At 37.3% G+C, this 25,267-nt stretch overlaps 1 protein-coding gene across 1 annotated transcript in view; it reads left to right on the top strand.

Moving 5' to 3' along the window:
• The first annotated feature begins 10,130 nt into the window (after positions 1 to 10,130).
• Positions 10,131 to 25,267, top strand: part of Es2 (ess-2 splicing factor homolog) — a 37,483-nt gene continuing 22,346 nt past the window's right edge. The window contains exon 1 of the mRNA XM_090370343.1: positions 10,131 to 10,333. Within this exon, the coding sequence (XP_090226469.1) occupies positions 10,220 to 10,333 (114 nt within the window). The 5' untranslated portion in view covers positions 10,131 to 10,219. The remainder of the gene's footprint in view (positions 10,334 to 25,267) is intronic.

The following is a 25,267-nucleotide window of genomic DNA, read 5'->3' as shown; positions in this document are numbered from 1 at the left end:
GAGAAGCACCTTCAGCAACTACTCCAGAACGCCGAAGAATTAAGCAATGATATTAGGATGGAATTTTGTCTAGACAAATGCAAGACCCACGGATTGCGCCAGGGAAAATTAGTCAACCGAATCTACCAGCTGCAAAGTGATAAAGAGATCGAAGCTATGGCAGAGGGAGAGGCTTACAAATAGTTGGGGATGATGCAGGCTCAGCAGCTACAGCACAAGGAAATTAAGTCCTGCCTGACCAAAAAATACCATCAGTGGCTCAGAACCCTGCTGAAAGCAAAGCTGAACTGAGGGAACAGGGTTAAAGCCATTAACACCTATGCAGTCCCAGTGCTAACAAACTCCGTCGGGGTCATAGATTGGACTAACACAGAGGTGGATAATATCAAGAGAAAGACGAGGACAATGATGACCAAGAGCCAACAACACCACACGAAATCAGCCGTGGAGAGACTGGCAATTGTCCGGGAAAAGGGAGGAAGGGATCTGATAGACCTGACTGAGCAAAAGAAGACAGCGATATTAACCTGAAGGATTATTTCCATAAGCACACAGCAGCACTCCAGCACTCCGTAAGGAAGAAAAACAAGTGGTATACTTCACTCAACCTAAGTGAGGAGTCCATCCGCATCCAGGAGGTACAAACGAAGCTAGAAAGATGGGCAGAGAAGACACTTCATGGCAGACACTACAATGATCTCCATCAAGATCATATAGATAAAATTGCTTCCAATGCATGGCTCACGGGCGGGACGCTCTTTCCCGAGACTGAAGGGTTCATGTTCGCCATCCAAGACCAGGTAATCAACACCAGGAACTATAGAAAATACATCGCAAAGAGCCCGGAATGTTAGATGACACATGTCAACGATTCCACCTGGCCTCATAAACGATCCAACACATCGCTGCGGGATGCAATGTGATCACCCAGATTGAGTACACTCATAGACACGACCAGATAGCCAGGATAATACATCAGAAGCTACCAAGGAAATACCAGTTGGTCGGAGAAAGCGTACCGTACTACAAGTACGAAGCCCAGTCAGTACTAGAGACCCCAACTCACAAGCTGTACTGGGTCCGCGTCATAATAACGAATAGGACGATCCCGCACAACAGACCGGACATAACACTTATGGACAAGAAGGAAAAGGCTACTTATCTGATTGACATAGCGGTACCCAACACTGGCAACTTGCAGAAAACCCATGGGGAAAAATTCAGGAAGTACGAGAAACGAAGACAGGAGATCAAAGAGATGTGGCACATGCAACAAGTAACGACCATCCCGATCATCGTGTCAACCACAGGTATGGTGCCAAAGACCATACATAACAGCCTAGCAGCAATAGGTCTCCCAGCGAACAGCTACAAGGAACTCCAGAAAGTCGCAATCCTGAACACCTGTAGGGTAGTCCGAGAGTTCCTTGACCAACAGTAACACCAGACAAAACAAAAAGCACCCTGGGTACTTGGTAGTAATACCCGTCACGAGGTGGAACCCTAGTCAGGGAGAAATAATAATAATGCTTTATAATAATACAATACAATTTATTTATCAAGAGAATATGTTTACAATAAATGAACTTGTTAAGAAAAGTGAATTTCTTGACAACAAGTTGAAATTCTTTATTTACAACAGTTTTGTATACAAATTCTTTTACAACCAGAAAAGACAATGAAGTCACTACTTATAGTACATTCCACACTGTAAACAGAGATAGTAATTTATCTATATAGCAATTTTATTCCACTGTATCATTGAGTATCAAGAATTTTCTTATTAGAAATTTTAATTTGGAGATGGGATAACTTCTCCTGAGCCTGAAATCAACACTAGCCAGCAAGTTGTTTTTTATATATTCATAGTGTGCCTATCTCCAAATCTATTTAGTACCCTAGGGTGAGGCAAAGTAATTGCTTTTGGGTTCCTTAAATTACGTGTGCCATTCGATTGCAGATTTGATTCTTCATAAATAGTGTTAAGATTTTTCAAGAATAAATTTAACTTCAGTTTTTGAACTGGATGCAGTATTTTGTATTTTAACAAAAATTGCCTTCTCTTATTCAGGTCATTCCAATAATAATAATAATAATAATAATAATAATAATAATAATAATAAATGCCGTCTTTGTATAATATAATCATCCAACAACAAGCTTTGCCCGATCAGCATAAGCAACTATGGCAACCTGTTTACTCTCACTGAATCGTCCCTTTATTCATTGAAATTTTATTGTTCCTAATTTAATTCCACATTGTTCAGATTTATACATCGGTCATTCAATTGGAACTGTTTTACTAAAATCTAAGTATACTATACACTACCAAAGAATAGTTTTACTGAAATCTGCCAAAATTAATACTTTTTTTTTTGCATGTAGTTCTTCTCTGAGCGCCTCATACTAACTGATTTAAAAACAAAAAGTATCTACTGTAGATAATTATAAATTTGCTTAGAGGGGAACAGATCGGAAGCAGAAAACATCGGATCATGGCCTGTTGGCTTGTTATGACTGTGCCATGTTTACAGATCACTGTAAAAGACTATTATGTTTGAGTTATGAAGGAAATCCGATTTGGTTAATTCTTTACCTGCGAGATGTGGGAAATTTAGCCAATTTAAGATAAAGAGATAAAGCTTGGCGTACTAATGGATGAAATCGAGTCTTAAAAACGAGTAGATACTTTAGAACGTATCAATAGTGGCAAATGATGCATGAAAGAAAGCTTATAAAGCATCAATCAAAAAAAAAAAAAAAAAACCGCTTCCGACATCACTTATTAATCCCCTGCAATAGTTTGTCTGGTTTTTCGTTCAATTTATCAAACTTACACCCTTCTTTTCCACAGAACGAATGAAATTTTGTCCCAATAATCAACCAAGCGCTGACTGGAGGCAAATTTCGCATCTATCCTCTAACTGTCCTTATATAATTGGAAGTTATTTCCCTTCATCAGCATTAGCTTTATCTTTAGCAAAGGCACATGATGCAAGAAAACAAGCTTATATAGCATCAGCCAAAAAAAAAAAAAAAAACACACATACACACCCTTCTTATTTCACCCATCCGCTCACTCCAAATGTTTTGTCTAGTTCTGCGTTGAATCTGTTTAAGCTATCAACATCTACAACGACAGATGGAAGTTTGTTCCAGCAATCAACCACTCGCTGGCTAAAGGTAAATTTCCGCACATCTATCCTACAATTCTCTTTCTTGAATTTGAATTTATGCCCTCTCAGGCGATTATTCTGAGCAAGAAAAAGAATCCCATCAGCATTGAGCATGATCAAACCATTCAAAGCTTTATACACCTCAAACAGATCACCTCGCAGGTGCCTAGTCTCCATACACTGCAATTTGCAAAATTTAAGCCTTTCTTCGCAAGAGCGACCCTTTATACCATTCACTAATCTTGTTGCCCTTCTCTCTTTCTCGTCCAGCAGCTCTACATTCTTCTTAAAATGAGGCCTGCAGATCTGCATACAGTACTCAAGGTGTGGCCTGACCATTGCTTTATAAAAGAAGATAATCACCTCCTTATCCCTGCTAGAAAAATTCCAGTTTATCATTGACAAGACACCATGAGCTACTCTTACAGACCATCTTCACTGCTTAGAAAACTTCATACCTGCCTGCATAATTACCCCTAGGTCCTGTTAATTCTCTACCATTGTCATTATACTACCACAGACTTGATACGTTACTGTGAGGTTACTGCTTTCCACATGCAGTACTTTACATTTGCCAATGTTAAACTTCAGTTGCCAAATCTCAGCCCATCTGATAAATTTTTCGAGATCCCGTTGCATCAGTGTACTGTCGTTAGCATTAGCATTAGTAAAAGCATATGATGCAAGAAAGCAAGCTTATGCAGCATCAGCCAAAAAAAAAAAAAAAAACTTCCACTTCACCCCTCCGTTCGTTCGAAACCTGTCCAGCTGAGCATTAAATTTATTTAGGCTATCAATTTCCACAACAAGGGATGGAAGTCCGTTCCACCAACAATCTGCCCGCTGGCTAAAGGCAAATTTCCGCACATCTATACTACATCTGTCTTTCCTCAATTTCAATTTAGCCCTCTCAGGTGATTATTCTGAACAAGAGGCAGAATCCCATCAGCATTGAGCATGCTCAAACCATTCAAGGCTTTATACACCTCTATCAGATCACCCCGCCGGTGACTAGTCTCCAGACACTGTAATTTTCAAAAAGCCTTTTTTCGTAAGAGCAAGCCTTTGTTTCCTTCACTAATCTTGTTGCCCTTCTCTGTACTCGTTCCAACAGCGCTGCATCCTCCTTGAAATGAGGCCGGCAGCGTATACTGTACTCAAGATGTGGCCTGACCATTGCCGTAAACAAGGGGATAATCACCTCCTTATCCCTGGTAGAAAACTTCCGGTATATCATTGACAAGACACTATGAGCTACCCTTGCAGCCCGTTTGCACTACTACTCAGAGAACTTCATATCTGCCTGCACAATTACCTCCAGGTCCTTTTCATTCTCTACCACTGTCAGCGTAGCACCACAGAGTTGATACGTTACTCTGAGATTGCTGTTTCCCATATGTAATACTTTACATTTGTCAATGTTAAACTTCATTTGCCACCTCTCAGCCCATCTGCTCAACCTTTCCAGATCCTGTTGCAGCAGCATAGCGTCAATAGTGTCCGGCCAACCTTTGTATCGTCTGCAAACTTGGACATTAAGCTTGATATACCATCATCAATATTATTTATAAATACAGAAAACAATAATGGACCCAACACTAAACCCTGAGGGACTCCACTACTAACGTTATTCCACGATGAGCAGTGTCCATTGATTACCACTCTTTGTCTTCTCCCGCTCAACCAACCCCTCATCCATAGCAGCAATTTGCCTCCAATGCCACACTGCTCCAATTTGTGTAGCACTCTTTCATGTGCAACAGTATCAACAGCCTTTCTAAGATTCAAGTTATTCCCTGCATCCAGTTCTTTTGTGACTGCATCATAGTATCCAATGAAATTGGTCAGGCAAGACTGCCCCTTAACAAAATCATGCTGTGTCCGAGCTATAACTGAACTCTTGTCTAGAAGATCCTGCAGTGCTTTCTTAACCAGTGCCTCCATTAATTTTCCTGGAACAGAAGTTAAACTCACAGGTCTATTAATACTTGTGTCAGCCTTTCTTCCTCATTTGTGAATTGGGGTCACATTTGCACAACTCCAGTCTATAGGTACCTCAACTGAGTCCAAGGAAGCTCTCATAATTATTGCTAAGGGTTTGCTTACTTCCTTTGCTGCCACCTTTAATATAACTAGATAGATCCCATCCACCCTAGGTGCCTTTCTTGTGTTTATCTTCAACAATTTCTCCTCCCCTTTACTCTCAGTTATTACAAGATTATCTAGCTTACTGCCAGAGTTGAATACACCTCTGGCATTCTCCTCGCTGAATAAATCCTCATGTGTGAATGTCGATGAAAAATATTCATTTAGTTTGTTAGCTACCTGAGCAGGACCATCAACAGTTGAAACATCGATATCAAGTGGACCAATCTGATTCATCCCCTTCCTTCTAGAGTTTACATGAATAAAGAACTTTTTGCTGTTTTTCTTTGTATCCCTTGCCAAAGATTTCTTGTAATAACTACCTTCGCCTGCCTAACCTCCTTTGTAACTTGGTTACAGATCAACTTATATCTATCATAGCCTTCTGCGTCACGTGTTAATTTTTATGCATCCCATGCATTTTTCTTCTTTGCCATATGTCTCATTAGTTCATCTGACATCCGTTTAGGCCTAAACTTTGAACAATATTTCTTAGTTGGTATGTAAAGCCTAGTAGCGTCCAAGATAAGTTCTTTGAATGCTTCCCATTTTGAATTTGCTGTTGGTAACATCATTAGTTGGTCCCACTGTATAGAATTTAAATATTGTCTCAGTCCATCGCAGTCTCCTTTACGAAAGCAATAACCCTTACCTTTACCCCTAATGGTAGTTACCTCTTTCAGTCAACCCACTTCAGCACACTGTGATCACTGCCACCTAGTGGTTCCTCTATCTGCAGATTCTTAATGCATGAAGAATCACTACTGATAATCAAACCAAGAGTATCACTCCCTCTAGTTGCCTTCCTAACATGCCGATGTAGAAAACAATCATCCAATAAATCCACAAAAGCCTTGCTAGTGTGTGAGTGACCAACCCACGAATTCCAGTCAATATCTGGGAAATTAAATTCCCCCATTATAAGACTCTGATTTACTAGCCCACTCTATTTCCCTGTACAGTTTCTTATTATACTCATCAGAGCCATTAGGCCTATAGCACACTCCTACTCTCAATTTTGATCTCCCAATGCTTATGTCACACCAAACTGACTCGACACTGCACTGTCCAGCGATATCGACTGGCTTCACTTCCTTGGATTTTATCTGTTTCTTAACTAATAGCATAACCCCACCTCCCTTCCTATCCTGTCTATCCTTTCTGTAGACGTTGTACTCCCCAAATTCCAGTTCTGCATTCCTTATATCTATGTGACACCATGTCTCTGATATGGTGTCACAGTTTTCCGACCCACCTAACACTGCCTCGATAGCATCAGCAAATATTCTTGCACTCTTTCTATTTAAGTGTATCCCATTCGTGTAAAAATAATCCCTTCTGTTAACAAGTAAAGACCAGGCTGGAAAAAATTCTACCCCTTGTGCCTCGACCGTCTTTGTAGGGCCGAATTGATCGACAAGGCCTCTCATCATATACTCCCTCCTATCGTGTCTGGGCAGAATTGCAGACACTTTCAAATTCAACCCTAATTCTCGGCTTTTTTTCAACAGTGACCTGTACTTGTTAAGTAATTCTGCCGGTCTCCTACTCTTAATATCATTAGTGCCAAAGTGTGGATCTCTATCACGTTTTGAGCCCTTAAAAGATGATATCCGCTCTACAACGTCATCAACCTTTGCCCCTGGCAGACATACCCTGGTCCTGTTCCACCTATCCTTTTTACAAAGCATGTTCCCAGTTTCCCTGACAATAGAGTCACCAACAACTACTAGTTCCTGTGGGACCAGCGCATTCTGCCTTGGGGGTTGCCGCTGTGTTGCGTGATGACCAAGTGCAAGCTCTGGCGTTGATGTGGGCAGCTGAGAGCTTGATGGGCCCCTCCCCTTAAATCCTTCGAGGGCATCCAACCTGTCCTTCAAGCTCTCATATAGACCGATAACAACGCTGAGTTGTTGCCTGATTTCGTTGCACTCCTTGCATCGCGCACACACAAAGACATCCCCTATGGCAATATCATGTCCCGTACCCGATTGCCCCACAAACATCATGCAAGTAGTGCATTTTAAAAGGCTGTGATTCAGAGGGCACCAGCCCCCCTTAGTTTTCCTCTGAGCCACAGCACTCCCATTAGCTTGAGCCTTTTGCTTTGCTGCTCTGGTCTGAGTCATGATTTCGATTTAATTTCAATTTCAGTACAAAATTATAACCCTAAACTTGTATCCCAACACAGTTATAAGTATATATATATTTTCCAGTATCAAGTTATGTATAACATCCGTATCAAGTTATGTACTAATTAATTATGTTTCGTTTGTAATCTAAGTCGTTATATGTATTTAGTTAAAAGTACAATTTAATTGACAACGAAGTTTAACAAAATTAGTAGATTTTGTTAGATTTAGTGTCATTAACAACCCTTCCAGCCTTCATATCGTCTGGAAACTTGGACATTAAATCTGATATGGCATCACCAATATCATTAATAAATATAGAGAACAACAATGGACCCAACACTGAATCCTGAGGGACTCCATTAATAACATTAATCCACGAAGAGCAGTGTCCATTAATTACCACTCTCTGTCTTCTCTCCCTGAACCATCCCTTTATCCATAGCAGCAATTTGCTTCCAATTCCACACTGCTCCAATTTATGCAGCAGTCTTCCATGTGCAACAGTATCAAAAGCCTTTCTAAGATCCGAATATATGATATCAAAGCGATTCCTGCATCCAGTTCCTTTGTGACTACATCATAGTGTCCAATAAAATTGGTCAGACAAGACTTCCCCTTAACAAAACCATGCTGTGTCCTAGCTATAACTGAAGTCTTGTATAGATGATCCTGCAGAGCTTCTTAACCAGTGTCTCCATTAATTTTCTTGGAACAGAAATTAAACTAACAGGTCTATAATACCCGTTTCTCCCTTTGATCCTCTGTGGATTGGGGTGACATTTGCACATCTCAAGTCTATACCTGCCCCGAGTACAAGGAAGCTCTCACAATTATGGCTAAGGGTTTGCTTACATCCTTTGCTGCCTCCTTTAATATAACTGGATAGATTCCCTTCACCCGAGATACCTTTCTTATGTTTATCTTCAACAATTTCACCTCCGCTTTACTCTCGGTTATTACAAGATTATCTAGCTTACTGCCAGAGTTTAACACACCCCTCGCCATCTGCTCCCTGAATAACTCCTTATGTGTGAATATAGATAAAAAATATTCATGAAGTTTGTTAGCTACCTGAGCAGGATCATGAACAGTTGAACCATCGATATCAAGTGGAACAATGTGGTTCATCCCCCTTCCTTCTAGAGTTTACATAAGTAAAAAACTCTTTGCTGTTTTTGTTTTCTATATATGCAAGAGGAGAGATCTTATAATGAGTGTTTTGTTGATTATTTTTTATTTTGTTTTGCTTTCGTTCAAATGTTTCTTTCGAGTTCAATAAAAAAAATTTTAAATTTAAAAATAAAATTTAAAAAGCCAATTAATTAAAAGTGCCAACATAATCGCTTCAAACCAGATGAAGTCCCAATATTTCCCAGTAGTCCCAGAGGCAGGGGCTATCCATCTTTATAATCAAAATCAAAATTACTACTGCACGATGATTATAGCTCATGATTCCCCGAACACTGCTTTATCCCCCTCTCCACCTCTTTAGAAAATACTTGGACTACATCTGGTTTGAAGTGATTGTGTTGGCACTTTTAATTAATAGGCTTTTTAAATTTTATTTTTAAAATTGAAATGGGTGCTGCTCTTTGTGGACTAATGTTATTAGTGGAGTCCCACAAGGTTCGGTGTTGGGTCCACTGTTGCTTTTTATATTTATCAATGATATTGATGAAGGTATATCAGGCTTACTACCGAAGTTTGTAGATGATATAAACAGGTTGGCAGGGTTTCTAATGATTGTAATTGTAGTGTGTTACTGCAACAGGATCTAGAAAATTTGGGCAGAGGGGCTGAGAAGTGGCAACTGAAGTTTAACATTGAAAAATGCAAAGTACTGCATATGGGTAGAAGTAACCCCAGAGAAACGTACCAACTGTGTGGTACTACACTTAAGGTGGTGGAAAATGAAAAAGACCTGGGAGTAATTGTGCAGTCAGATGTGACATTTTCTGAGCAATGCAGACAGGCTGCCAGGGCAGGTTATGGGGTATTGTCAATGATATACAGGAATTTTGTTAGCAGGGAAAAGGAGGTGATTGTCCCTCTGTACAAGGCAATGGTGAGGCCTCGCCTTGAGTACTGCGTGCATGTTTGGAGGCCTCATTTTAGGAAGGATGTAGATTTGCTTGAGCGTGTACAGAAAAGGGCAACAAGATTGGTGAGGGGAATGAAGGGATCCTCTTACCAAGGGAGGCTTAAATTCTGCAAATTGCAGCAGCTGGAGACTAGGCACCTGCGAGGTGACCTGATTGAGGTGTATAAGGCCTTGAATAGGTTGAGCACGCTGAATTCTGATGGGATTCTTCCACCTGTTCAGGTTACGAATCTAAGGGGACATAAATTGAAATTGAGGAAGGATAGATGTGCGGAAATTTGCCTTTAGCCAGCGGGTAGTTTATTGCTGGAACAAACTTCCATCTGTCGTTGTGGAAGTTGATAGGTTAAATAAATTTAAGGAGGAACTGGACAAATATTCAGAGGGGATTGTTTTGTGATTTTTTTTTTGTTTTGGCTCATGCTGAATAAGCTCATACATTTGCTTTCTTGCATCACATTCCACTACTACTAAAGCAGATACGTGGCGCCTTTAGGCGGTTTTGTGACATGTTCTGTTAATACGTTCCTTTTTACCTCTTTTAGTGTTTGTGTAATGTCTGTATACCTTTAATCGAAGGAGTGTTGTATTTTTACGTAGGTCTTGTGTGATAATATAATTCTAGTGATATTTCTCAGATTTATGAGCAGAAATAATAATCAATGTCAGCTGTTTCCTCTGCTGCCATCAAAGCCGTCAAGAAATCTAGTTGCGAAGAAATTAAAAATAAAATTGAATATAAGCAGAAGATTCTTGATGAAGATTCATATACTGAGGTAAAATCAAAGCTGTTTATAGCATTATACTATTTGAAATGGTAGAATTAAGGGCATTTCCAGGCTGGGGCTATCCCTCTTTATAATCATAATGTGAACTTATTACTACTACATGATGATTATAGCTAATGATTCCCCGAACACTGCTTAACCCCCCCCCCCATCCCTTTAGAAAATACTGGGACTACATCTGGTTTGAAGTGATTGTTTTGGCACTTTTAATTAATTGGCTTTTTAAATTTGTGTTTTTGTATTCATTACTTATTACTTCGTCTTTTATTAATCGAATTTGACTAGTAAATCCGCGGATTTTAATTCGCTGTGGAAGTCATGTTAATATCGGTATTACTTGTGGCATATGATGCAAGGAAGCAAGCTTATACTGTATCAGAAAAAAAAGAAAAAAAACTGGCTACATCATCTGTCATCATCATCAGCCATTTTCAATCCACTGCAGTATGAAGCCTCTTCAGAAACTTTCCAGTTCCTTCTGTTTTGTGCAATGGCCATCCAAAGGTTGATGAAGTTGTAGAGCAGATAACATCTTTTAAGGGCACAAAGGGTGATATTGTTGTACACGTTGGCATTATGATATTAAGAGTAGGAGACTGGCAGAATTACTTAACAAGTACAGGCCACTGTTGAAAAAAAGCCGTGAATTAGGGTTGAATTTGAAAGTAGTAGTGGCGACATGTGATGCAAGAAAGCAAGTGTATGAGCTTATGCAGCATCAGCCAAAAAAAAAAAAAAAAAAAATCACACCATTCCCTCCAAATGCCTGTCCAGTTCCTCATTAAATTTATTCAACCTATCAACTTCCACAACAACAGATGGAAGTTTGTTCCAGCAATTAACCACCCGCTGGCTAAAGGCAAATTTCCGCACATCAATTCTACATCTGTCTTTTCTTAATTTGAATATATGCCTCCTTAGGTTCGTAATCTGAACAAGTGGAAGGATCCCATCAGAATTCAGCGTGCTCAACCCATTCAAGGCCTTATACACCTCAATCAGATCACAGCGCAAGTGTCTGCAATTCTGCCCAGACACGATAGGAGGGAGTATATGATGAGAGCCTTGTCGATCAATTCAACCCTGGAAAGATTGTGCAAGGCTCAAGGGGTAGAACTTTTTTCAGCCTGGTCTGTACTTGTTAACAGGAGAGACTGCTTCTACAGGGATGGGATACACTTAAATAGAAAGGGTGCAAGAATATTTGCTGATGCTATCCAAGCAGTGTTAGGTGGGTTGGAAAACTGCTAGCTTGGGGGGGGGATACAAGGACTAATAATTAACAGTAGCCACTGGCAGAGGTGAAAGTGATTCTTGCACTGCTTCTATTGGAATGAGCAGCAGCCTTGAAAGCAAGGCAATGGGGATTTTCAAGACTGCTGGTAGTCATAATGGAACTGGTAAACACATGGGTTGTGTTAGGGTAGCTAAGAATAGGAACAAGTTCATGTATACTTGCGTGTACACCAATGCTAGGAGTTTGGTAAATAAATTTGATGAATTTGAGGTATTGCACAGAACATCAAAGGCAGATATTGTTGGGATATCAGAGACGTGGTGTCACACAGATATAAGGAATGCAGAACTGGAATTTTGGGGAGTACAATGTGTACAGGAAGGATAGACAAGATAGGAAGGGAGGAGGGGCAATACTATTAGTTAAGAAACACAAAATCCAAGGAAGTGAAACCAGTCGACATTGCTGGACAGTGCAGTGTCGAGTCAGTTTGGTGTGACATAAGCATTGGGAGATCAAAATTGAGAGTAGGAGTGTGTTATAGGCCTAATGACTCTGATGAGTATAATAAAGAACTGTACAGGGAAATAGAGTGGGCCAGTAAATCAGAGTCTTATAATGGGGGATTTTAATTATTTCCCAGATATTGACTGGAATTTGTGGGTTGGTCACTCACACACTAACAAGGCTTTTGTGGATTTATTGGATGATTGTTTTCTATGTCAGCATGTTCTGGAGGCAACTAGAGGGAGTAATTCTCTTGATCTGATTATCAGTAGTGATTCTTCATGCATTAAGAATCTGCAGATAAAGGAACCACTAGGTGGCAGTGATCACAGTGTGCCGAAGTGGGATTTACCAAAAGAGGTAACTACTATCAGGGGTAAAGGGAAGGGAAGGGTTTTTGCTTTCATAAAGGTGACTACGGTGGTCTGAGACAGTATTTCAATTCTAAACGGTGGGACCAACTGATGATGTTACCAACAGCAAATTCAAAATGGGAAGCATTCAAAGAATTTATCTTGAAAGCTACTAGGCTTTACATACCAACTAAGAAATATTGTTCAAGGTTTAGGCCTAAATGGATGTCAGATGAACTAATGAGACATGTGGCAGAGAAGAAAAATGCATGGGATACTTATAAATTAATGGGTGACATGGAAGCCTATGATAGATATAAGCTGGTCTGTAACCAAGTCACAAAAGAGATTAAGCAGGCAAAGGCAGATTATGAGAAATCCTTGGCAAAGGATGCAAAGAAAAACAACAAAGAGTTCTTTACCTATGTAAACTCTAGAAGGAAGGGGATGAATCAGATTGGTCCACTGGATATTGATGGCTCAACTGTTGATGATCCTGCTCAGGTGGCTAACTAACTAAATGAGTATTTTGCATCTACATTCACCCATGAGGAGTTATTCAGGAAGGGGAATGCTAGAGATGAGTTAAACTCTGGCAGTGAGCTGGATTATTTTGTAATAACTGAGAAGAAATTGCTGAAGATAAACATAAAAAAGGCACCCGGGTTGGATGGGAGCTGTCCAGTTATATTAAGTGAGGCAGCAAAGGAAGTAAGCAAATCCTTAGCCATAATTATGAGAACTTCTTTAGACTCAGGGGAGGTACCCATGGACTGGAGAATTGCAAATGTGACCCCAATTCACAAAGGAGGATCAAAGGGCTACACAAGTAATTATAGACCTGTTAGTTTATCTTCTCTTCCAGGAAAATTAATGAAGGCAACTGGTTAAAGAAGCACTGCAGGATCATCTAGACAAGACTTTAGTTATAACTCAGACACAGCATGGTTTTGTTAAGGAAAGTCTTGCCTGACCAATTTGATTGGATACTATGATGTGGTCACAAAGGAACTGGATGCAGGGAATAACTTTGATATCATATATTTGGATTTTAGAAAGGCTTTTGATACTGTTGCACGTGGAAGACTGCTGCACAAATTGGAGCAGTGTGGAATTTTCAAACTCCTTTCTCAATTTTAAATTTGCTACTGGCTTTGTCTAGTCTAATAAAGGACATATGCAATATATATGCATTCTCATATATTTTCTTCAAAATCATGATATATGTGCCCGAAACATTGCCTTATGCTGTATGGAGACAAATGCCTTTTCATAATCCACAAATGCCAGGCATAATGGTGTTTTATATTCATTTGCTTTCTCCGTTAGCTGTGATATTACGTGAAGGTGATCCATAGTTGAGAATCCTGTCCTGAAGTCACCTTGCTTACATCATCTGTAAGTCTTCTCTAATAATTTGTCTAATCCTTCCCTAAATTTATTCAGATTACCCACTTCCATAACATAAATTTCAATTGAAGAAGTATGGCTGCAGGATTGACGTGTAGAAATTTGTTTTCAGCCAGATTGTTAGAACAAACTTCCATCTAGTGCTGTGGAAGTGGGCAGTTTGAATAATTTTTAGGAAGAACTAGACAAATAATTAAAGGGAATTGACAAGTAATACGGAAAGTTTTTTTTCTTCTTTTATTTGCCTTATTTTGGTGGATGCTGTATAAACTTGCTTCTAAAGTTTTAAAAAAAAATTTAAGTGTTTCTCCATTTTAGTAGTATTGCATGTTAAAAGCTTTGATGTTAGATTTTGGAATTTAGAAGGTATTGTCAGATGTTTACTATTAGATATTATATGGTGTCCACTAAATGTTTAAGAGGCATTTGAAAAGTTCAAGGCCTGAGTATGATGAGTTTATATGAGGAGTGTGGTAATAGGTTACTTTTCAACATAGTGCCTCTTCCCCCCTTGGAATCAATCAGTTATTATTATTATTATTATCCATATGATGCAAGGAAGCCTGAGGCTTATGCTGCACTAGGAAAAAAAAAGTTCCCGAGAGAGAGAGAGAGAGAGAGAGAGTGTGTCAAAAGTAGAAGGGAATCACCAAGAAAGAGAAGAATGATGATATCCACCTCAGGACCCTGGGTGTGCCAGGCCCATACTCACCAGATGTGAGCCCTCAGGGTTAAATTTTTGCCACCAATTCTGAAATGCATTGTTTCCAGTTGCAAAAAAAGTTTGCTCTTGGGCCTCCATGTTTGCATCCATTTCAGCAGTGACATCACTGTCAGTGGGAAAATGGATGCTAACCAGGTATTTTTTTTTTTTTTTCCAAATTAAGAAATAGGTAAAAGTCTCATGGTGCTAGATCTGGTGAATATGAGGTATGGTCTGAGATTTAAAAGCCACACTCATGCAATATAGCCATGGCAGTGAAAGACTTATGAGCAGACACATTGTCCAGATGGAACAAGACTCCTTTCTCAGGTTTTCCTTGTTCTTTTTCTTTGATGTTTTCATGCAAACAGACTTGTGAACAGGCATGTTATCCTGGTATAACACATAGGGGTATATTATGCAGACTTCATAAAGTCCACATAATGTCCCTGTGACTGTTTTGCCTTTTTGAAGGTAATACCCTAGCAACACTCCATCTTCATTCCAAAAAAAAACCAGTGCCATCACTTTGCCAGCAGAAGAAATTGACTTGGCTTTCTTTGGAAGTCCAAACAGTGGAGAAAACACTGTTTTTCCTCACCACCCAAATATTGGATGATCATACATTGACTGATTTTGTCCATCTTTCGTCATTCACACATTGGACCACTTCACCTCTGGTTGGAAGTGATGGACCTGTATCTCATCCATAGGCACAAACCTTACAAGGATGTTTGTTGGATCTTCTTGAAAATGATGCAATGTTCACTTGATTTGACAACTCTTGTGATTTTGATTTGCTGCCAACAATTTTGGAGACAGTGCTGACACCTTTTTCACTGTGAGAACATCAGTTATATGTGGTACATACATTCAGATGAAATGCCCAAGGCACTGGAAATGTACCAAACTGTCACTTCTTGATCACCGATTGCCAGAACATTCACACTGTCACCTTCTGGATTGATGGATGCAGCAGATCTTACACAGTACAGGTCATTTTCCAGACTCTTCCTCTGTCATTTAAATTCTGCTGCTCACTTCTTAACTGCTCACATCTGGTGAGTATGGGCTTGGCAAACCCCCAGGGTCCTGAGCTGGATATCATCATTCTTCTCTTTCTTGGTGATTCCTCTCTCTCTCTCTCTCTCTCTCTCTCTCTCTCTCTCTCTCTCTCTCTCTCTCTCTCTCTCTCTCTCTCTCTCTCTCTCTCTCTCTCTCTCTCTCTCAGGGTAACTCGGGAATTTTTTTTTGGCTGGTGCAGCATAAGCCTCAGGCTTCCTTGCACCATATGGCTAATAATAATAATAGGAGGTGGGCGGATCTTCCTCCAATGTTGTAACCATATCCTCATGAATTGCATTAGGCATTAGCCCTCTTCTCCCCATTGTACTAATTTTATCTATTGATATGCCTTTATATATATATATATGCACTTTCGACGAAGTAACCTTTTTAAAAGGTTACCAGTCTCATCTTTCTTGAATTTTAACCTTTTCATGGTGCACTATAACCTTGCTGTTTTTGCGCCACAAAAATCAAAACAATCCAACAGACCTCTCCCCCCCCACCCAAATATTGGATGACCATACAGTGACTGATTTTGTCCATCTTTCATCATTCACACAACTTGATTTACTTCAGGACTTGTAAGTAAAACAAAATGTTATCAAAAACTACATGAAACTTGGTAGGTTACTGTTTGAAGTATTATACATTAAGTACAGAAATTAAGTGTAGCCACTACCTTTTTATACTCAGGCCACCAACCTTTCAAATGCCTCTCATAAATATAAATGTAATTTTTATTTTTATCCTTTTCTTTTTATGTTTTAGTTGGTTGAAGATAAAAAGTTTTATAAGGTTACTTTTAAGTTTTAATTATCAGTTTACAAAAATCTTTTTCATTATCAACAAAGAAGCATACTCCTGCTGTGAGAGTGACACAACCACAAATCCAAGCTTATACCTTGATAATTAGTTCCCTATGCTAATACATTCTTATCTGCTTGCTCCCTCCATCTGGCTGTACAAAATTTCATTCTCTTCATCATCCATTTTGTGTGCAACATTTCTGTACTCTATCTCATGCAATTCCCTTTTCAGTTGGGGAATGTATCTACCATATATGAATAAATAAATATCAGTTTATTATAAGTGAAAGGTACCTAGGATACTTCCAATCATATATCCTGGATAGCAAAAAGCAAGAGAGGTTCACATTATAGAATTAAAATACCATTACAATCATTTACACAACTCAGTTATACTTTTGAAACACAAATTAGAAATGCTAGAATGCAAAACAACAAGGGATGTATTTCTTCCAAGTTACATAGAATATGTATAAGAACAGAGCAGTTACAACATAACAATGATTTGATTCAAGAAAATACCCCATAATGCAGTTAGAAACCGTATAAAATTTCATCAGTTCCCTTCTATGGGCAATTACCCATTACATAGAGGTACCAATCTGATATTTGTTATTTAATGCCAAGGAGGGACAAAGAAACATTCTGTGTATAAAGTTCATTTTATTCTCTAGAAAAACTGATTTATGTTTTTGAATGGTGTTTTTAGGAGGGATATGCCAGGCCATTACTGACTAGAGAGAGGGACATAGCCATTCATTCCTACAGTGTACAGAAAGAAATTATAGATTTTACATTAATTTGTAGAGTAAGGGAAAATTTATACTTGAGGTCATTTGAGTTTTGGATATAGTGAAACCAAATCCTGATTTTAAGTTTGTAGTCCACCTCTGCTGACTTACTAACCTTAAACTAATTAAATCAGAAGTTAGTTAATAAAGGTGAACCACCCTTCAGGGGCATATAAGATTGAAGAGAATAACAAGGTCATTGTATTTTTTTTATTACAGGAGCTTTGGAGGTGTGGCCTAAGTTCTATTTAATAAGCCACATTTTTTTGTAGTGAGGAAACTCTGAGAATTTGTAGGTGAAACACAAACTGAAAGTTTTGATCAACCAAGAAGCGAAGGTCTTGCGAACAGACACAGACAGGATGGTATGACCATCAAACAAAGGGAGAACTCTGAATGGACAGATTTTTTTTACAAGCAGATTTATCTATATTAATATTGTTTATAAACCCATAGAAACAATCTTTAACCGTCAAAAGAGAAGGATTTAGTTTAATATTGTTACTCACAACTTCAACACTGTTCTGAGAAATGTACCAGATTTTTAAATCATCAGCATAAGAAGTTAGAGGGACATCAAGTGGCAACAGAGGAGAAATCAAAGCTGAGATGATCAGAGAAGGGTACCACCCCAAGGAATCTCTGTAAAAACCATTCTAGTTATAACTTGATTACCTCAAGAGAGAACCAGTGTGCAGTTCAAAAAAGAAGCATAAGATGTAAAATATCCCCTAAAATTGTGAAGAGGGGTGGCCAATAGTGAGCAAAGCATATGAGGATTTACAGTGTCAAAGGAAGTTTCATGGTCAGGAAAAACAAAATCCAACTGCCCATTTATATTAAAAGCATTGGAAACAAGCAAAGAGGTTTCAAGTAGGTTGGTCACTGTTGAGACACCTTTGTCATAGAGAAATTTTAGGAAGAATTTGCTTAGTCAATAGAGAAAGCACTGCTTTTTGAGGTAGTTTTAGTAGGGAAGAGGAAATTGTGATTGATTCAAAGTGCTTAGGAAGGTAGGGATTTTAATTTTAAGAACAGGATAGACATTATAAGAAAGCCAATAGATCAGAAAAAAATCTCTTTAGGATGTCTATTAAAAATAGTAGTAAGACAGTCAAGGATTAGAGAATTTAATTACATAATTAGGAATGAGTTATGGCTAAAAACATTAGACAGAGGAAGCTCATTTATTAGGTTTTTTTGTTTTTTTTTGCCATCTGCAGAAAAAGAAATGGAGAATGTTGGAATTTGGAAAGAGGATTTAAAAGGAGCTAAGGCAAACTGGGACAATCAGACGCCTTTCAAACCTACAAATGAAATCTAACCAAGAGAACATCGATGAGGATTCTGAAAATACATTCTTTTCAAGTGAAGTATACTTGGACATAAGTTTTTTTTTTTTTTTTTTTTAATTGACAAAGGCATCTCTAGCACAGTTGTAGTTATGACACTTTTGAGTTGAAGGATTCCTCAATTTTTTTCCCTAAATAATTTTTGTTTAAGCCTAAATGAAATTCCAGTTCTTCATCCCACCATAATTTTGAAACTTCTGAGCTTTTAGAAGGAGAGACAAGAAGTTCAGAGCAGTACATTCCAGATCTGCTGGAATGGGTGCAGAAAAGGGCAATGAGATTGATGAAGGGAACAAAAGGGTCTTGCCAAAAAAAGGCTTCAATTCTGCAAATTGCAGTTTTGGAGGCTAGACACCTGCAAGGTGATCTGATTGAAGTGTTTAAGGCTTTGAATGGATTGAGCAAGCTCGGTGCTGATGGTATTCTTCCTCATCTCATATTCAGACTGCACACGAGGGGCATAAATTCAAACTGAGGAAGGATGATTGCTGCAGGATAGATGTGCAAAAGTTTGTCTTTTGCCAGTGGGTGGTTGATTGTTGGAACAAACTTCCATCTGTTGTGGACATGGTTAGGTTGAATAAATTCAGAGAACTAGACAAATTATTGGAGTGGAAGGACAGATGATGTGGGAATTTTTTCTTGGTTGATACTCTTAATAAGCTTGCTTTCTTGCATCATTTGCCACTGCTAATACTATATAATAGCCATGTAGTAAATAGCTCAAGAGTGAGTTTGATGGGGCAGTCGTTCAGCACATTCCAAGGAAAAATACTAAGCAATGTAAGAGCAACAGAAAAGTTTAAGAATTTTATAGAAACTTTTCTTTTTTTTTTTTTATGTAATATAAATTTTTTTAACAAGAAGAATTAAATCTTGGATTTTTTAATCGAAATGCATAAGCAACATTAATATGAACTGAAAAAAATGGATATTCTTACAGGAGAGAAGCAAAATTTTGCAATGTTAGTACACAAAACAGACAGAGTCTGTAAATCCTTATTATTTGTATCAACAATCTGAACTAAGCTAGTTACAGACAGCATATCAGCCACAGTATTATGAAACTGCCTGTTGACAGGAAGAGGAAGATTAAAGTCTCCAACAAGAAGAACAAAAAGTTTTAAATTTGTATTTTAAACCAGGCTAGAATTTCATGATAAATATTGCCTTGGAACATGGAGGAAAATAAACAGTGATTACTATTAAATAATAAATAATAGATCTACACTCAACAATCGATAATAGCTTCAAATTTAACAGAGTAGGATTTGAACACTTTAATTACTTTCAGAGATGACTTTAATACAGTGAAAAATCCTCCACCTCTTTTAAAAAATCTAGAATTCAGATTTTGTCTATATAGTGAAATCTCTGTTATCTGTACTAATCAATCTATTGTAAGACGCAATTATAGGGACTGAATATTTATAGGCACTGGTTACAAAAGCAAATGGAAGCAACTTCACAAGGCAAACAGCAATCCTTGTAGCAGTTTTTGCATTCTACCCACTTTACAACTTTTTAAGTTCTTTCTCAGGCTAATAGTTGGGTGTAATGAACATTAATAGCAGTAGAAGACAAGAGGGAAGTGGCTTCAATAGCAAATTTCAGATTATGAAGCTCTTTGGTTGAATATTGGAGCATTGTGAAACATGTTAAATTATAATATAATACTTGTTTCTTTTTTCAGTTTGATGATATATATTTTCCATATTTTCTTTTTCTGCAAAGGGAGGTCTGCAAGGTCAGGTTATTATATATATATGTCCAATGTGCCTTTGTATAAATATTGGGAAAGGCAAATGAACCATTAATGTGGAGCAGTTTTGAAAAGAAAGTGTTTCATATTTTGTAGTTTGGGTAGATTTTTTTTTCTTGCAGTTTTTTTTTTTTTTTTTTTTTTTTTTTTTGACTTGAGCTTCTTTTATTGCATTTTTTTTTTGGGATTTTATTATAGTCCTCACAGCAGCATTCCGCAAAGACTTGGGGGTCTTTGTAATTCATATCAACCACATGATAAATATTGCCTTGGAACATGGAGGAAAATAAACAGTGATTACTATTAAATAATAAATAATAGAATAACAGCTTTTAAGAGAATCACTAAGACTTTTAGGACTTGCTTTAGGATTTCTCATATTACTGGATTCAGGATAATAATTAACTATATTAAGAAGCTATCCACTTGCTGCTCTTATGGATTTGCATCTTGTATTTTTAAATACCCACATCACTATGAAAAAATGCGCTGTTGATTGTTAACTAAGTATCTGGGTGTGACTTCTGAAAAAAATAATAAAACAGTTTATGTTTGTTATTTTAAATAGGTAATATGCACATTATATCATTTCATTGCCTTGGTCCTGAAGTATTATAACACAAAAGCAACTCTCTGTAAGAGAGCATTGTACTTGGCATTTCAAATGAACATTCTCTTAATCTCAATAAGTAAGAGAAATGCTAATTATTTGAAGTCGTGGGTGCAGTAACATGGCAAACTCTTAGTGAAGGTAGCAAGTGTTATAATAGTTGAATGACTGGTAGTGACTTTTGTGTAGAATGACTGGTCCATAGCTTCTCAACCTGTCTTAAGCATACCCATTGGTGTTACATCTAATTGTGCCAGATATGTGAGATATGTGAACCCATAAGAAAAAAATTGAAGATTAATTACAAATACAGTAGAACTTCATAAATCTGGCACCCCCCCTGAACTGACCCAACATATGCCTTATTTTTAAATTCTTTTTTGAAGGTTATGCACATAGCCTAAATATTCAGGAGTAATTTGCTATTTTTATTAGATAGTATAATAGCTCTGATCCCTATAATCTCAACAGAACAGTATTCACCAGCATTACTCCAAATGTTAACCTGTACTACCAGATTGTTCAAGTGGGTAATATACTTGTCAAAAAAATGAAGATCTCGGGTTTAAATGTGTATGGTTGTTTTGATTGTTCAGTGTTTTTTAATGAGATATAAATAGTGTGGTATGATTTCAGCAATTGAATCACCTTAAAAACTGAATACATTCGAGTGTACTGTTAAGTACTATACTATACTAACTGTATAGTGTACTATAAATATTATAAAGTTAAAAAAATGGCAATTAACATTTAATGCTAATTAATGCAAAGGTTGTGCATCTAGGTTAGGGTAATCGTTAATTTATCAACTAGGGTGGGAAGGGGAAGCACATTCAATACCGTTGAAGATAAAAAGGATTTGAGCATTATAATACAGTCAGACATTGTCTCAAGATGAATGATTTTATACTTGAAAATATATAGTAACAATGACACAGAGCCCAGAAAATATGCAAAACAGAAAGAAATTGTTGTTTGGAAATTATTAATGCAATGTAATGCATAAGTTCAGCTAGCCTGTTTCCCTTCTGCCCTTTTATGGTCAACAACCCTTGCAGAAATATTTAAAGTGTTGAATTTTAAAATTCCTGATTTTTGAACTCCAGATTTTTGTGGTTTTACTGTTTATTTGAAGGTGGTGGGTATTGAGAAGAAAAGAAAATTATAGACTTGATTGACTTTGCAATTTACTTTGCAATTTATAGACTTGCAATTGACTTTGTCAATTGCAAGACTTGATGTCTTGCAATTGACAAGGTTTTCTTACTTGGCTTATATTTACACAATTCAACAAACTAAATTCAAGTTCACAGGGTTCATGTGTAACATAATAACATTTATTGTTATACATAGATCAAAAAAATTCGATTGTAAAGAAACTTGAATTTATGATTAAAGATTTGGAAAAAATAAGGATGATGCTTTTCCAGTGCTAGATGGCTTTTTAACTGAAAAAAAAAAAAAGTTAAAAGTGGATATCGAGGAGAAGTTCTAAAACTGATCATTAATTGTTTATATTTTCCTAAAAAATCATGATAATAACTATCCAGTTTCAGGTACAAAAACATTTCTTAGTGTGTGAGAGAGAGAGAGAGACCAATTGATAAAACATTTTTGTTAGTGTGAATAGCATAATGAGTTTCAAACAGAAAATTTGTGCAAATTTTGGTTAAAAAGAAGAGCTAAATAAAAAATTTCTTTCAGACAGGGTATTAAAATTTTTTTTGCCATTTAAATGTACATATTTATTTGAATGTGAATTCTCAGCTGTGCTTGCTGACAATCCACATTTGACTGTAAATTGAATGTGGATCACTAAGTTTTATCATTTATTACTGTCAGCACTGAATCCCCCAGGATTCTGTGCTAGGGTCCTTCTTCCATTAGCGGTATTACAAGTTTCACTAAAAAAGTCAATCTGCTGATGATAAGGTGGGTAAGGTTGTTAACAACAGGAATCAAGGTATGGTGCAATAGACTTAAATAAAAAGACCTTGATGAATTGTAAACCTGGTTTCAATTAAGATTTAATGCTAGTTAATGCAGAGTTGTGCATCTAGGTTAAGGTAATCTAGAGTTAAATTATCAACTAGGGGTGGGCAGGGGGAAGCACACTCAATACCATTGAAGATAAAAAGGATTTGGGCATTATAATACAGTTGGACATGGTCTCTCAACAGTGTAGCAAGGCTGCCAAGCTTCACTTGGGATATGGATATAGCATGCTCACCTAGCAGCCAGTAAAAATGAGGTAAACGTATCACTGTACAAATAAATGGTTAGAATGAATACTACATATAGAGGTCTAGAAGCCCCATTCTGAGAAGGAAATTGACTTGCAGGAAAGGGTACATGGAGAGCAACAAAACTAGTTAAAGATAATAGAAATATTCTTTCATGAGTAGACTCCAGTTCTGTAAGGTACAAAGTTTGGAAACTAGGTACCTGCATGGGATCTGCTTGAGGTGTGTAAGGCCATAAAAGGGTTGAATAAATTTAATATTAGTAACATATTTTCTCTTCTGGGATGATACAGACAAGCAGTCATATTCAAATTAAAAAATGTATACTTGATGTAAGAAAGTTTGCCTTTAGTCAAAGCAAAATCAGCTATTAGAGCAAGTTTCTACCTAGCCTTGTGGAGTCAAAGATCATTTGTAAATAAATATTTGAAGAAGTAGATAAAATAAAGTGAACTTCTCTGACTGACGCAGTTCTAGTTACAGTTTCATAGGTATATGATCCAGTGTTATTAACATCTGCAGAGTCTGAACCAAAAATGATTGAATAGTAATACATATTACTTTTCTTAATAATTGTTTTTTATATATGCACTGTATGTATATGCTGAATAAATTTTCATCTTCTTAACATTTTGTTTTTATTAGCACTAGTTTTTTTTTAGTTTTAACTATCCAGTGAAAAGGGTATATATGCAGGACTTTTTATCTACTGGAATGACATTTTGGAAGTTAAACAAAAATAAAAATGAAAGATCATATACTTACTTAAAACGAAAAAAATAATAATTTTAAAATAAAAATTATCGCTAATACTGTTGTGTGTTGGCAGAGAGTTAATCTAGATGCACAGCCTGACTTTGTAACTCATCTATTGAAGCATTTTCCAATTAATTAATAATTAAAATGCTTAATGAAACTGTGGCTTATTCAGGGCCATCATGCAGCCATAGATATAAACAGCAAAAAAATAAATCGCAATAAGAAATATGATAACATGATTTTACTGTGGAAATCTTTATAAAAATGTTTGAATAATAAATAAATAATACCTATTAAATTAATTTTATTAATTATTTTTATACAATTTACTATACTTTTATAATTTAAAATGTCAGATTAGCACTTATGATGCCATTACTTAAAAGCATCACTGGGGAATGAGAATGCATACTGTTTGTGTAAATGTGATATTATTGAAGTATCAAATTAAGGAAAAGGTGACTTTATTAAACACATTTTAATAAAGGTAAAGAGGTGAGAGTGCAAGGCAAAAGTAATAAATGGGCAAAATGATAAAATAATTTTTTCTTGAGATTTCAGAAAAAAAATATCATTCAAAACTTACTCATTAAGGCTGTAAAAACCCAAAATTTGAAAACCTTGAGGAGTTTTCAGATAAGTCCAGAGAAGGGTGACTAGTCTAGTTACCCTTCTCTGGATTTATCTGAAAATTTCTAGAAAATTGTGGTGCCTTTGGCACCATGATTTCTTAGAACTTTTTCCAGGGGGAGGACCCTAGACTTCCCTACCCCTTTCCTAGGGGGACTTCCTCAACATTCCAAAAGTTTATATTTTACAAAAAGACCCTGTATATATGTAAAAAAAAAAAAAAAATCATATTTAAGCATTGTTGGACTTGCATGGAAACCAGAATGAATTAACTGTGTAAGTTGGGAACTTGTCTATATGGAACTAGAGACCACTTTTGACAGTAGAGCTACCTAAGCTTTGCTTCCTTGCATTATTCTGTTTGTTTGGTTTGGTTTTTTTAGGAGCATTAGCAACTAAGGCCATATTGCTCCGGGGCCGACCGGGCTAGCCGAGTGGGTAAAGTACTTGCCCGGCAACCCAAAGGTTGCGGGTTCGATTCCCGCCTCGGGCTTGGATCAAAGTACTGCAAAAACCTTGGGAGGTGCAATATGGCCACAGAAGCCGATGAGCCAACAACTACCAAAATCAAAAATCAAGCTCCTGGGATATGCAGTGGTCATTCCCTGACCTTTCCGCATCCTCCGTATTTGGTAGTCACGGGCTCAAACCCCGGTCTAATCAAGAAGCTTGTGCTATGTACTGCTGCTCC

The sequence above is a fragment of the Mastigoproctus giganteus genome, chromosome 3 (genome assembly GCF_048544385.1).
Source record: "Mastigoproctus giganteus isolate SK-2022 chromosome 3, ASM4854438v1, whole genome shotgun sequence".
NCBI classification, from domain to species: Eukaryota; Metazoa; Arthropoda; class Arachnida; order Uropygi; family Thelyphonidae; genus Mastigoproctus; species Mastigoproctus giganteus.
Note: the sequence above shows the minus strand (reverse complement) of the source record. Positions and strands in the feature narration are given on the sequence as shown.